The sequence below is a fragment of the Aquarana catesbeiana genome, linkage group LG03 (genome assembly GCF_042186555.1).
Source record: "Aquarana catesbeiana isolate 2022-GZ linkage group LG03, ASM4218655v1, whole genome shotgun sequence".
NCBI lineage: Eukaryota > Metazoa > Chordata > Amphibia > Anura > Ranidae > Aquarana > Aquarana catesbeiana.
The window spans coordinates 549,106,612-549,122,087 of NC_133326.1; the positions used below are offsets into that span (position 1 = coordinate 549,106,612).

The 15,476-nt window shown below is 39.9% G+C and overlaps 1 protein-coding gene across 5 annotated transcripts in view; it reads left to right on the plus strand.

Moving 5' to 3' along the window:
- Positions 1 to 15,476, plus strand: part of CACNA2D4 (calcium voltage-gated channel auxiliary subunit alpha2delta 4) — a 374,858-nt gene that overhangs the window by 26,032 nt on the left and 333,350 nt on the right. For all 5 annotated transcript variants that reach the window (XM_073621593.1, XM_073621591.1, XM_073621594.1 and 2 more), the window contains exon 2: positions 8,972 to 9,053. In XM_073621593.1, the coding sequence (XP_073477694.1) occupies positions 8,972 to 9,053 (82 nt within the window). The remainder of the gene's footprint in view (positions 1 to 8,971; positions 9,054 to 15,476) is intronic.

The following is a 15,476-nucleotide window of genomic DNA, read 5'->3' on the forward strand; positions in this document are numbered from 1 at the left end:
ACAAATACTTCAGAAGCAAACCAGTGCAAATGAATGATTTTTTTTTGCATTTTTCTCAATGAATGCAAGTTTTCTTCTGATTGGATCAGGTGTGGTGCTGATGTCACAATCTCTACTTAGTCCAATAAGAGAATGAAAAAAATGTAAGGCAATTTGTAAATGGCGCCTGTGCCGAGTGAGCGACTCCCTGTGTTCTCTATGATGTGTGTGGGACCCGGAGGATAGCGGAAATCACTCTCGTAGTGGAGACTATTACAGTGATTCTCCACTTCCACAGGGATCCCACGGGTATTGAATAGGTATATAGGCTCCAATGTAATTGTGAAAATATATCCACACCTGGAATTCAACTGTAACGTGTATCTAAAACCCCCAAAAATGTAATATTGTTCAGTGTAACTGTCCCTAGACGTGGTGGTCCAATACTTCTCCCTTTATTTTCACACAAATGACATACTTCCTGTCCTAGGGTGACAACACTCACTCACTGCATTGTATCTTAGGCTGGATTCACACCTATGCAGTTTTAGTGCTTTTTGCATTTTGCAGATTTGCACTACAGAACGTGTTCCATAGGAAACCATGTTAAATGGACTGCAGTGCAAATCTGCAAAATGCAAAAAGCACTAAAACTGCATAGGTGTGAATCAGGCCTTAGAAGGGGTCATGTTTTTTCCCTCAGGACAGGACTACAAACACGTCTTCTTCTCTTCATCTCCATTATGTGAGTGCGGGAGAATTAGTAGTTTACGAAGAAAGTCACCACATCTGTAAGCTGCAATATATTCAGTTTTTGTTCTTGGGTATTTCATTGGCCAGAATATTCATTTATTCTGACCATTGAAATAAAAAGCTCTCCTCTACTTGGAGTGTTCCTTTAGGGTGCCCATGCCTGTTTGGAGTGTTTTTGTACTGGGGGAAGCGGTGATGTCTTGTGTCTGGCAGGGTTCATGGTGATTACCGTTTCCTGATGCCATTATTGCTGGTGTCTGGCAGCAACAGGTCAGATGGTAATTTTATAAAGACAAAAATGTGTCTGCGCTAGATGGAAAATGATAATACTAAAAACTAATAATATTGAAAATATATATAAACATACAATAGTAAGTGCTAAGTGCAAAAGTGAACATACATATAAATCAACGTGCTACAATAAACTACTGATAAATCAGAAATGACTGATGGTGCATACATCCAAGGTGCAAAGTGCTATATTAAATACACAAACTAGGTGCCCAATCAGGAGAAAAACAATAACATTCCTCATATGAGTCTTTGAGGTTCAACCAGTGTAAATCCAAACTTGCATAAAGTGCCCAAAATAGTGTCCATAATCAGTGAAGTTCTTCCATCATGTTCTTCAAAAGTGCAGCACCATAAAACATGCCTTAGTGCCCTCCAGTGATCCCCATAAGCATATACGCTCACCTTCCAGCGTGTGACACAGTGTTTAAACTCTGTCAAAATGCGCTTTGGAGCCACTCCTGTGCTCAAATGGAATCAGCTGTGTAGATCTCCAATGCTCCCAATTATGATTTTATGCAAGAGAAAAGAAACTCCATAGCGCAATATAGTTTAACAATAAAGAATATTTTATTAAAATGTATATGGAACTCACCCCTTGCTGGGGTACTCACATGCTACAGGTGCGTCAGTGCACCCTTCTATATAAGCATAGACCAGCCGATCGTAACGGTATGGCGTGCGGTGCGGTGTGTGCCTCCAAATCTCCTGCTCTCTCTCTCTGCTGACAGCTCCGTCCAGGCCCCTCCCCTACGCGTGTCCGGCACCGGGATCACGTGCCTTCATCAGGGGGATATGATTGGACGGACGCTCTAGGAACAATATATAGTCTCGGCGGCCATTTTGCCTAAGACCGCAGACACAACTAGTAACAGAACTACAGCTGTGGTTATAGCGGCCATTTTCCCTAAGGCCGTACAGCGATTTAGCAGCCGGCTGCTGTTACACTTATCAATAACTGACAATCGAAACACCGCAACTGTCAGTCCTGCTAATCATGATGTAAGAAAATTTAGAGGCCAACAATATGATTATAAAGATGAATATTGACTATGTAAAAATAGATATATAAATGTGTATAAAAAACCAACAAGGTAAATAATATAAAATCCAGGACGGAGCCGCCAGTCATAGAGAGCACCGCCGCGCACCTCACACATATAGATAGTTATACAAATCACCGCAAGGCTACAATGCAGGAGGTGCATTGCTTAATCATTACTACACATATGCGTATATAATCATGAATAGGTAACTCTATGCTAAAATATTTATTAAACTATGCATAAAATATGTTACAATGAAAATAAAATATAAAAATTTTTTTTTTTTTTTTTTTTTTTTATATAAAAAAAATTAAGTAAAGAATAAAAATCTATAAAGTATGAAATTAAAAAATCACTAAAATTACTGCGGGGGAGTAACTACAGCAAAAGTAGGCCAAAAAATTCTATAAAGTATGAAGTTAAAAAATCACTAAAATTACTGCGGGGAAGTAACAACAGCTAAATTAGACCAAGAACACTAATAAAATATATATATATATAAACAATATAGCAACCCTCATTATCATGGGAGATGTATTAAGAAATAGACTATATGAGAGAACACTCCTAATATAAATAAGCATCATAAGACCAACATGCAATATCTGCCCACCTTTGTCTCAAACATCCACCACAAATCAAAAAGAGAACATGAAGGGGAGCATGGGGAAAATAATAATATGAAATATGTCGATACCTTAAATATCATCAATAATTACTAAGAAAGCATTTAAGGTCGAATTCTCTATTAAGTCCCCCAGGCGCCAAAGAGCCCAGTTGGTGTATCCACCAAGATTCACGTTTGCTTATCTCTCTGGTGAAATTCGAGCCCCTCCAGTGGCGCTTAGGCGCTTCTAATCCCCAAAATTTTAAACCAGCAGTGCTCTGATTGTGCATCCTTTTAAAGTGCACATATAGATTATGCTTATCAGACCCCTTATGTATGTGCCTCACGTGCTCCTCTATGCGGTCTTTCAGAGCCCTAGTAGTGCGCCCTACATAGATCAAATTACATGGGCATTTCAAAGCATAAATAACTCCAACGGTATCACAGGATATAAAATCCCTAATGGTATAAGATAAATTATTCCTCGGATCCAAAAACTCCTTTATCCTTCTAGTATTGCCCGGAGTCCTAATACAGCCGTAGCACCTGCCACAGCTATAAAATCCTTTTAGGTCCCAAAACATTTTGGGTTTTGGGGGGGGTGGTTCTACTACATTATGTACCAACTTGTCACGTAAATTAGGGGCCCTCTTAAAGACAATTTTGGGTTTGTCTGGGAGTACACCCTTGAGATGAACATCTTGCTTCAACACATCCCAATATTTACAAATAATCCTCCTTACTTCATGACTCTGTATAGAATAATCCAGAACAACATTAATGCCCTCATTGTTACCATTATCCATTGCCCTGGTGTTATCCCTTAGTAGGTCTTCCCTACTCAGGCGTCCAACTACACTCTTTTCTCTCTCTAAAAACGCCTTTTGGTACCCCTTCTCAATGAACATAGCGCTTAATTGATCGGATTGGGCACCATAGTCCTCAGCTCTCGTGCAATTCCTTCGCATTCTAGTAAATTGCCCTCTAGGGATGTTACTCAACCAAGGTTTGTGGTGACAACTTGTGATCGGAATGTACGAATTGCGATCCGTGGCTTTAAAGAAGGATTTGGTGATGATACCCTCATTGGTATTAAAAATTTCCAAATCTAGGAAATGTATACTTTCTCTGCTAACATCCCAAGTAAGAGAAATGTTGTGATCATTAACATTCATGGAGTCTAATAACTCCATCAATCCTTCCCTATCACCCTTCCCTATGGAAGTGATGAAGGTTATTTGAATAAACATGAAGCCAAATATTTGATCCCTATTGTTGGCAGGTTGCCTGTGATATACTACTTGCCCAAGATCCACAAAGACAGCGTAAATCCACCCGGTAGACCGATAGTGAGTGGTATTGGTTCCCTCACCTCTAGATTGGGGGAGTATATTGATGTCCATCTGCAACCTTTAGTGAAGAAGACCAAAGCCTATCTCAAGGACACTAAACACACCTTGCAGCTCTTGGATGAGTGTACCGTACATAAGAATATGATTATGGCAACAGGCGACGTAGCCTCATTATATACTAATATCGACCATGAGGGCGCCCTAAATGCTGTTAAATGGGCCTTAGAGAGGGAAGATTCGGTTGATGAGGGCTTCGTGATCTTCCTTTTGAAATGCTTGGACTTTTGTTTACGTAACAATTTTTTTTGGTATGACAATAAGATATACCTACAGAAGAAGGGTGTCGCTATGGGCGCCAAGTTCGCCCCGAGTGTGGCGAACCTGTATATGGCGAAATGGGAGGAGGAAGGAATTTTGAGTGGTGAGAATGAGAGGATTTTATTATACAGGAGATTTATTGATGATCTTTTAATTATTTGGAAGGGTGATAGGGAAGGATTGATGGAGTTATTAGACTCCATGAATGTTAATGATCACAACATTTCTCTTACTTGGGATGTTAGCAGAGAAAGTATACATTTCCTAGATTTGGAAATTTTTAATACCAATGAGGGTATCATCACCAAATCCTTCTTTAAAGCCACGGATCGCAATTCGTACATTCCGATCACAAGTTGTCACCACAAACCTTGGTTGAGTAACATCCCTAGAGGGCAATTTACTAGAATGCGAAGGAATTGCACGAGAGCTGAGGACTATGGTGCCCAATCCGATCAATTAAGCGCTATGTTCATTGAGAAGGGGTACCAAAAGGCGTTTTTAGAGAGAGAAAAGAGTGTAGTTGGACGCCTGAGTAGGGAAGACCTACTAAGGGATAACACCAGGGCAATGGATAATGGTAACAATGAGGGCATTAATGTTGTTCTGGATTATTCTATACAGAGTCATGAAGTAAGGAGGATTATTTGTAAATATTGGGATGTGTTGAAGCAAGATGTTCATCTCAAGGGTGTACTCCCAGACAAACCCAAAATTGTCTTTAAGAGGGCCCCTAATTTACGTGACAAGTTGGTACATAATGTAGTAGAACCACCCCCCCCAAAACCCAAAATGTTTTGGGACCTAAAAGGATTTTATAGCTGTGGCAGGTGCTACGGCTGTATTAGGACTCCGGGCAATACTAGAAGGATAAAGGAGTTTTTGGATCCGAGGAATAATTTATCTTATACCATTAGGGATTTTATATCCTGTGATACCGTTGGAGTTATTTATGCTTTGAAATGCCCATGTAATTTGATCTATGTAGGGCGCACTACTAGGGCTCTGAAAGACCGCATAGAGGAGCACGTGAGGCACATACATAGGGGGTCTGATAAGCATAATCTATATGTGCACTTTAAAAGGATGCACAATCAGAGCACTGCTGGTTTAAAATTTTGGGGATTAGAAGCGCCTAAGCGCCACTGGAGGGGCTCGAATTTCACCAGAGAGATAAGCAAACGTGAATCTTGGTGGATACACCAACTGGGCTCTTTGGCGCCTGGGGGACTTAATAGAGAATTCGACCTTAAATGCTTTCTTAGTAATTATTGATGATATTTAAGGTATCGACATATTTCATATTATTATTTTCCCCATGCTCCCCTTCATGTTCTCTTTTTGATTTGTGGTGGATGTTTGAGACAAAGGTGGGCAGATATTGCATGTTGGTCTTATGATGCTTATTTATATTAGGAGTGTTCTCTCATATAGTCTATTTCTTAATACATCTCCCATGATAATGAGGGTTGCTATATTGTTTATATATATATATATTTTATTAGTGTTCTTGGTCTAATTTAGCTGTTGTTACTTCCCCGCAGTAATTTTAGTGATTTTTTAACTTCATACTTTATAGAATTTTTTGGCCTACTTTTGCTGTAGTTACTCCCCCGCAGTAATTTTAGTGATTTTTTAATTTCATACTTTATAGATTTTTATTCTTTACTTAATTTTTTTTTATATAAAAAAAAAAAAAAATTTTTTATATTTTATTTTCATTGTAACATATTTTATGCATAGTTTAATAAATATTTTAGCATAGGGTTACCTATTCATGATTATATACGCATATGTGTAGTAATGATTAAGCAATGCACCGCCTGCATTGTAGCCTTGCGGTGATTTGTATAACTATCTATATGTGTGAGGTGCGCGGCGGTGCTCTCTATGACTGGCGGCTCCGTCCTGGATTTTATATTATTTACCTTGTTGGTTTTTTATACACATTTATATATCTATTTTTACATAGTCAATATTCATCTTTATAATCATATTGTTGGCCTCTAAATTTTCTTACATCATGATTAGCAGGACTGACAGTTGCGGTGTTTCGATTGTCAGTTATTGATAAGTGTAACAGCACCCGGCTGCTAAATCGCTGTACGGCCTTAGGGAAAATGGCCGCTATAACCACAGCTGTAGTTCTGTTACTAGTTGTGATCCCGGTGCCGAACACGCGTAGGGGAGGGGCCTGGACGGAGCTGTCAGCAGAGAGAGAGAGCAGGAGATTTGGAGGCACACACCGCACCGCACGCCATACCGTTACGATCGGCTGGTCTATGCTTATATAGAAGGGTGCACTGACGCACCTGTAGCATGTGAGTACCCCAGCAAGGGGTGAGTTCCATATACATTTTAATAAAATATTCTTTATTGTTAAACTATATTGCGCTATGGAGTTTCTTTTCTCTTGCATAAAATCATAATTGGGAGCATTGGAGATCTACACAGCTGATTCCATTTGAGCACAGGAGTGGCTCCAAAGCGCATTTTGACAGAGTTTAAACACTGTGTCACACGCTGGAAGGTGAGCGTATATGCTTATGGGGATCACTGGAGGGCACTAAGGCATGTTTTATGGTGCTGCACTTTTGAAGAACATGATGGAAGAACTTCACTGATTATGGACACTATTTTGGGCACTTTATGCAAGTTTGGATTTACACTGGTTGAACCTCAAAGACTCATATGAGGAATGTTATTGTTTTTCTCCTGATTGGGCACCTAGTTTGTGTATTTAATATAGCACTTTGCACCTTGGATGTATGCACCATCAGTCATTTCTGATTTATCAGTAGTTTATTGTAGCACGTTGATTTATATGTATGTTCACTTTTGCACTTAGCACTTACTATTGTATGTTTATATATATTTTCAATATTATTAGTTTTTAGTATTATCATTTTCCATCTAGCGCAGACACATTTTTGTCTTTATATCTCACTTACACGATTATGGAACGTGATTTAGTGTTTGCTGCTGATGTTAGCCTATGATTGATTTTATATTTTTATTTTTATAAGGCATTAACCCGTATGTGGCTCGCAAGGTTTTTTTATTTATTTTAGATGGTAATTTTAGTAATTTTTTCCAAGTTCACAAAAAAGCTAATTTTTTAAATGGTAATACACGCTTTTGCAGTAAAGCATGACAAAGAATGATGGTGTGAAATGCCATAAACACCACAGCCAATTAGTTAAAGTAGAACTCCAGCCTCCCATTAAAAAAAGCTACACTATATTACCAAAAGTATTGGGACGCCTGCCTTTCCACGCACATGAATTTTAATAGCATCCCAGTCTTAGTCCATAGGGTTCAATATTGAGTTGGCCCACCCTTTGCAGCTATAACAGCTTCAACTCTTCTGGTTGATATGGATGAGCGAGTTTGGGGTGGAGGAACTTGACTGGCCTGCACAGAGTCCTGACCTCAACCCAATAGAACACCTTTGGGATGAAGTAGAGTAGAGACTACGAGCAGAGCTTTCTCGTGCACATCAGTGTCTGACCTCACAAATGCGCTTCTGGAAGAATGGTCAAACATTCTCATGGACACACTCCTAAACCATATGGACAGCCTTTCCAGAAGAGTTGAAGCTGTTATAGCTGTAAAGGGTGGGCCAACTCAATATTGAACCCTACGGACTAAGACTGGGATGCCATTAAAGTTCCTATGTGTGTGTGTAAAGGCAGGCGTCCCAATACTTTTGTTAATATAGTGTATGTTGCAGGAAATAATTATAAGGGCACTTATAGTTTTTTTTTTTTTTTAGTCCCTCTGCAAGGTCTCACAAATACCCGTTTATCCTGTCAGCAAAGTCCACCTAATTCAGCTTCCAGATGGTGTGGCAACGATGCTGCACTGCTCCTGTGTTCGGAAGAGTTGCCACCCTCATATAGGCTGTGCCTGCTTGCACTACAGTGGGAGGAGATGATGTTGCAGTGGGCGTCGCTATCAGCATTGTCACCTGTGGTTAGCAAGCCTGTAGCTTGCCAATCAGCATCTGGCCACACCCAGTCCTGCCCACTGTCTTGTTTGCTGAAATGCTCCCACTGTGAGCTGCAGTGTCTGGAAGAGGGAGCACGTGAGACACAGATGAAGGTGGATTTGGTGCAGTCAGGGAAGGTTTACTTGATGAGGAATGTGTATAGTAACTGGATTAGGGCTTGTTTATCCATGCTCTGCACTCTAAAGAGCAATCCACGGTGTATTGCTTTTCAAAAGGAGATTGATAGGTGGGATGTTATGTCATCTCCTCACCACCTGTTTTAGCCCATAAAAACCCAAGCCGCACCCATATGCAGTGCACACAGTTGGGAGGGTGGGTGTGCTGCAAACCTATTCTGCCTTTGTAAATTACTTTCCAAACCACCCCCAACCACAAGTGTAAACAAAGCATTAGGTGGCCATACAGGAGCCTTTAGTTGCACTTTAATGCCAATCCTATTACTAACATGACATCTGAAAATAAAAAAGATGAACTCTGATTGGCTTACTGATAAGGGCTTACTTTACTCCATACATTGCACGTTGCAAATCAAATTATTCTGATCCGTTTTTTTCTTAGACTTGTTTCATTTAGGACATGCATACATTCACCCCTTTTTTGCCTTCTCTTGTAGGGTGAAGGTCTGGGCGGACACCTTGGGCAGCGAGATGTACTCCATCCTCACCAAATATTCAGGCTCCCTCCTGCTACAAAAGGTACTTACATGGCATTGACTAAAAATGCTTTCTATGTAAGAAGCTGCTGTGGGCAATGTGTAAATGAAAGTCCAACTCAGGTTAAGGCTCCGTTCACATCTAGGGATGGCAAATTGTTGTCATTTTAGTGCATTTTTATGTTTTATGGCACATTTTTTGCTGTTTTTTTATTTAATTGGGCTGCTTTCTGCTCCAAAAGCACGCCAAAGTAGCCCCTGTACCTTTTTTTTTTTTTTTTTTTGTCGAACCTGGCAGAATGAGCAACCCACGTCACTTTTGTTTTTTTAAACCATCATGAATTGCAGATTTAGACAAATTGCTGTTTATTTTCACAAATTGCTGTTTGGACACAACACCGGCAACCGAATAGAGTCCGGTGCACGATATTATGAGCGGAGATTGTTACTTTGCTCAGAAACTAACCTAGAAAATGGCCTCCGAGGCGGTGACAACTTTGTCCTCGTTAGCCCCTGTCCTATCAAACCAGCAAAATCTTCCTGTACCGGACTGTATTCGGTAGTGGGTGTTGTGTCCAAACACCAAATGAGCAATTACTGATGGTTTAAAGAAAGCGGAAGTGACGTGGTTGGATTTTCTACCGAGTTCAACATTTTGTCAGAACAAGGCAGCCGATTCATTTGAATGGGGGGACCTAAGAACCATAAGGAACCATAACAAGCTAAAAATCCTGCATACTGCATTGCACCAGCATAGGTAACGTGCATTACTGTAAATCTTTTGAGTGAATGGGCCCTAACTCGGTTTAGGTTAAGCTAGACTTGGCTGAAAATACTATGTAAAGCGCTGCGTAAATTGACGGCGCTATATAAGTAACTGAAATAAATAAATAAAATAAATAAATAGGCATCCTTCTCGTAGTTTGATAGCTTTTGTGTATTGAGCCTTTGTATGCAAAGTGCTCTGGTGTCCAAAAATGCATTGATGTATTTAAAAAAAATGATTCACCTGTCACGAGAAGTCGGCCATTTTGAAAGCTGCACTAATATTTAGGGCTTCAACTAACGATTATTTTCATAATCGATTAATTGGCTGGTTATTGTTTCGATTAATCGGTTAATAACCTTAAAGTGTGGTGTATAATTTAGCTAATATGTAAAGTTTAAAAAAAGGCAATTTATTCTTAAATATCTCTATGCAGTGGTAAATATAAATAACCAACTATATGGTTAGGGAGCAAAATATCGAATCCACTCTGAGAATAACAGACAGAAGAGATATACTGTATATACTATTAGAGGAGATATACTGTATATACTATTAGAGGAGATATACTGTATATACTAGTAGAGGAGATATAATGTATATACTAGTAGAGGAGATATACTGTATATACTAGTAGAGGAGATATACTGTATATACTAGTAGAGGAGATATACTGTATATACTATTAGAGGAGATAAACTGTATATACTAGTAGAGGAGATATACTGTATATACTATTAGAGGTTGAAGCTGGTAAATATCTTCAGACTCAGAGATCAAATTTTTTTCTTTAAAAAAAAAAAAAAAAAAAGTTAAAGACTGTCTTGCAGATTTTCAAACAGAACTGTGACATATTATATGCTGGCCATACAAAAACAATGTCTTCCTTCAAAATTTTTTATTTAGAAATAATAGAAAACTTCTTGGTCAAATGAATTTTCAGACCTTGTATGTGGTTTTCGTTCAGAAATTACATTCGTTTTAAAACTGAATGTTAAAAGCAAGTGAAATTTTCAAACAACATTCTTTCATTCAGCGAATGTACAAAGATTTTTCGTCTGAATATTCTCGTCTGAAAATTGATCCGTGTGGCCAGCATAAGGCTCGGTACACACCTTTGCTTTTGATCTTTTTCTGCAGTGCTTTTTGCTGTGCGTTTTGATTTTTGCAAATGTGATTTTGCTGCGATTTGCTTTTTTGCATTTTTTTAATGTATTTTTTTTTTGCCAATTTGTTGTTGGGCAGATAAAAAAAAACACAAATTGCTGCAAAAACACACTACATGCTTTTCTGCAGCTTCTCCATTAAAGTATATTGAACCAAAAAGCACCGTTTTGCGTTGAAAAAAGTTGTTGACACTTTCCAAATACGCAGCGGCTGAAAAAAAAGCATAGATGTGAATGTGTCCCATAGGAAACCATGTTTTAATTAACTGTAGTGTGTTTCTGCAAAAAGTACCAAAAAACACATAGGTGTGAACCAGGTCTAAGACGTTTAGTAAAATAATGGGGTTAAAAAAACTAAAATGAACCCTTTATAGTACAAAAAGAGCAAATCGCTACTGTTATGCTGTGTACACACGACCGGACATTCCGATCGTGTGTGGGCTTCATCGGACTTTTTCTTTCTAAAATTCTGACGGACCTAGAAATAGAACATGTTTCAAATCTTTCCGACGGACTCAATTCCTATCGGGAAAACCGCTCGTCTGTATGCTAGCCAGACGGACCAAAAACAACGCAAGGGCAGCTATTGGCTACTGGCTATTGAACTTCCTTTTTCTAGCCCCGTCGTATGTCATCGCTTTCTAATTGAACGGACTTTGGTGTGATCGTGTGTAGGCAAGTCCGTTTCAGCGGAACACCGTTGGAAAAACCGTCAGAGTCTACTCTGACAGAAAGTCCGGTTGTGTGTACGCGGCATAAGGGGTTAATTTTTTTACCGTGGAACAGTGAAAGTAATATTTACAGTAACGATTATTTGCTCTTTTTGTACTGTAAAGGGCTCATTTTAGTTTTTTTAACCCCATTATGTTACTGGCCAATTAATCGATTATTAAAAAAGTAATCGATTAATTTCATAATTGATTAGTTATCAATGAGTTGTTTCAGCCCTACTTATATTACAAGGAATAAGTGTAGTTCTGCTGAGCTTCATGCCTCCATAATGCCAGTGCTGCATAATCAGTATATTTTGTGTGCGACCCCCAAATGTTCACGCTTGTTTGCAGGTTACAGGTTCTCTTTGTAGACAGAACCAATGTGTTTGTCAGCTGTGCGTTTAGTTTCTTTGCTTTGCTGGTTGCTCTGATCCCACTTCAGTCAGCAGCTGTGTACTGGATCTACACTGAGTTTGTGCTGAAGGTTCATCGGTCTGCGCTGGTCACATGTCACGGCATTAAACAGGTCATATGACCTCTACGGGGACAGCTAGCCAGGAAGGATTAAGACAAGTGCTGGGATTAGTCTGACAGACACGTGCCGGATACAAGCAAGTAACTGACACATAGGAGGAATAAGAGGTCCTGTCACCAACAGGCCAAAACGGCATGTGGGATCTATCAGTCCTATTTTCTTTAAAATGAAGATATTTAAGCAGAACTTCAGTCATTTTTTCATCTTTCCATCTATTAAATCTTCTGCCTTTGTTGTTTTTAACTTTGGATAGTAAAACATAATTTTTTTCTGCCAGTAAATACCTTATACAGCCCACTTCCTGTTTCTTGTCTGGTAAAAAGCCTAGGCTTATGACATCATGCACAGCTCTCTCTCTCACTCTTGTGAGAGTTTGCCAGGAAGGGAGAAGGGATGAGTCATACAAGGGCTAATGAGAGCTGCAGAGCTGGAGGTGACTCTGTGTAAATCCAAGAAGTGAACAGACAGCAGCTTCAACTGCCCACAGTTAAAATGGTTGCAGTCAGATTTAGTGGAGGGAGATTTCTGCAGCATATTTGGCAAGTACAGAATCACAGTATAAATAAAATAATATGCAAAGTGGTTGGAGGGAAGCTTCAGAATGGCAAAGATGTTTTTATTGCAAATCATGTGAGCAGACTGCAGTTCCTGTACCTAATAAGTACTGTACCTAATTGGAGTGTATTGTTAATCACAGAGCAGATTTATAAAAAGAGTATCTATGATTTTTAGTTTTTAAATTTATTTTAAATCTTGCTGCTACAACGGCCTAAAATCAGTCTTAATATTTTCTATCACAGCATATGGGATATTAGGCTGAGACCCCATTCACACAGGGGCAACACGACTTGCAGGTCGCCTCAGCGAGGCGACCTGCAAACGACTGCCCGGGCGACTTGCAAAACGACTTCTGTATAGAAGTCTATGCAAGTCGCCCCAAGTCGCCCCCAAAGTCGTACAGGAACCTTTTTCTAAGTCGGAGCGACTTGCGTCGCTCCCCTTGGAACGGTTCCATAGCACAGAACGGGAGGCGACTTGTCAGGCGACTAGGTCGCCTGACAAGTCGTCCCTGTGTGAATGGGCTCTGAGGGTGGGAGATCCTACACTGCAAGCCAATCAAGCTCTTTAGAATCTCGCTGTGCTGTCAGTGTAACATGTTTCAGGCACTGAGAACTGGAAGGAGGGTGTTTATGAAGTTTCCAGGAAGGGGGAGCACAGACAGGACCTGCTGCTCGATGGCCAATGAGCAGGCAAGTGATACAGGATGCTGCAAAGCTGTTAGAATGAAAGGCAGCCAAGAAAAAAGTGGTTACTTCTCTACACTCTAGGTAGGAGATAAAAATAGTATATGCAGCTGCATCTTAAAGTGGTTGTAAACCTTCAAATATACTCACTGAAGTGACTGGTCTCGGATGATACAGAGAGATGGAACAAATCCTCTTAGATAAGTTTATCTGCAGTCCTTCTCCTGTTTAGCCTCCTAAAGTGCACATTTTACAGCATTTCTCAACTCTAGAAGGCAGGGGGACAGGGATCTGAGGTCACACATTGCACACAGTCTTTAGAGCAGGGAGCCGAGTGTAATCTGAGACCTGACTGGAGGGAAAGGACACCCCCCCTCTACACAGTCTTATAGGGAAACTTACACAGCTTACACAGCTTGGCTTTCAGTCAACTGCTGTGGAGAGGGGGGTGGGCGGGGCCCTTCCCCGGTATTCTGTGGTGTCGGCATAACATCAGAAGTGACTGCCACAGACAGCAGAGGAAATAGAAAGCAGATAGGAACTGCAATCGGTGCTTTGGGGGTACACACTTTAGAAGTATATGCTTCAGAGATTTACAATCACTTTAAGGCCCCTTTCACACTTGTCCGACTTGTCCTGCGACTTGGGACTGCAAAGTCTCAAGACAAGTCGTACCCCATGATTTCCAATGAGTACCATTCATATATGTGCGACTTCAAAGTAGTCCCTGCACTACTTTGCTCCGACTTATGCGACCTGAGGTTCATAGACCTCAAGAATACACAGGCTTTGCTTCAAGTCGCAGCAAAAATTGTGGCAAAGTCGCGCGACTGTCTGGTGGCACAATTGTGAAAGGAGCCTAACGGAACTAGACCAATCCCTTGCCAATCTAGTATAAGAAACAATAACAATGTATCAGTCGGTTCTTGTCTTCATAGTCCAGTAGAGGAAGAGATGTAATATAATATAGCTCTACTTACTTAATCATGAATAAATCTGTATAGCTCAAAGACTCAGCTGAAAAGATTCCTTTCTATGGCAATTCATCCGGCTGCCTCAAGTTTAGCCAAGGATTGAATAATAGCTAAAAGTGCATGTATAAATCCTGTAGGACTCAAATGTAAAAAGGAGGCAGTGATGCTGAAAAGTCATTCAAGTGCAATAAATGAAGTCTTGGTCAGTGGAACAATGACAGGTGGGCGGCTGTGTGAAAGTTCTAAGCACTCTATGGCATACTGGGTTTCAGTAGGTTTACTTATCCTTCTGAGGGAAATTACATGAGAAATATTGGCAGACCAATAAAAAGCATCAAATGTGACACTGTGGAGTTAAATTACTTTTTGTACAGGTGTCACCAGAACAGATTCCCCCATTAGAAGATTTCGTCTCCCTTATTATTTTGATGACAATTGACAATGGTCACCGGGACAAATGAAAAGGATGAACCTAACCAGAGGAGGCGACAAAAAAACTCCAAAAAACAACTTGATACAGTATAGGGATAAACTCTTTTCTATCATATCCACCATCATACTTGATTTGATTGTAGCTGTATTAGTGCAATTGTGACAGAGAAAATTGAGTACTGTCCGTGATACTTTTTTTATTTGCACTAACATACAATTTTTCAGGACAAGCTTTCGGGGTATGTCCCCTTCTTCAAGGTCCTAGCAGTACTGATTCACAAATTTTTAAGCAGAATGTTAAACAAACACATACAAATCAATACATACAAATCAATACAAATCAATGGTAATAAAGATAGCAGAGTTAGTGAGATAAGACAGAGGGAGAGCTATAGAATGCAGGGGGGGGGGGTACTAGTCACAGAGGGGTCGTAAAACGTTAGCATAATGTGTAAGGAAACCAATATCTAAATTCAGGCCATTATTTTTCATGTCAAAAAGAAGTATCATTCTTAGTTCAAACATTTTCCTTTCCTGGATAGTTCTGAAATTCCCTTTAAGAACTAAAGCTGGCCATACACCTATAGATTATCTGCAGATTTTCTATGGTTAGATGGAAAAAGTGGGAGATTCCTC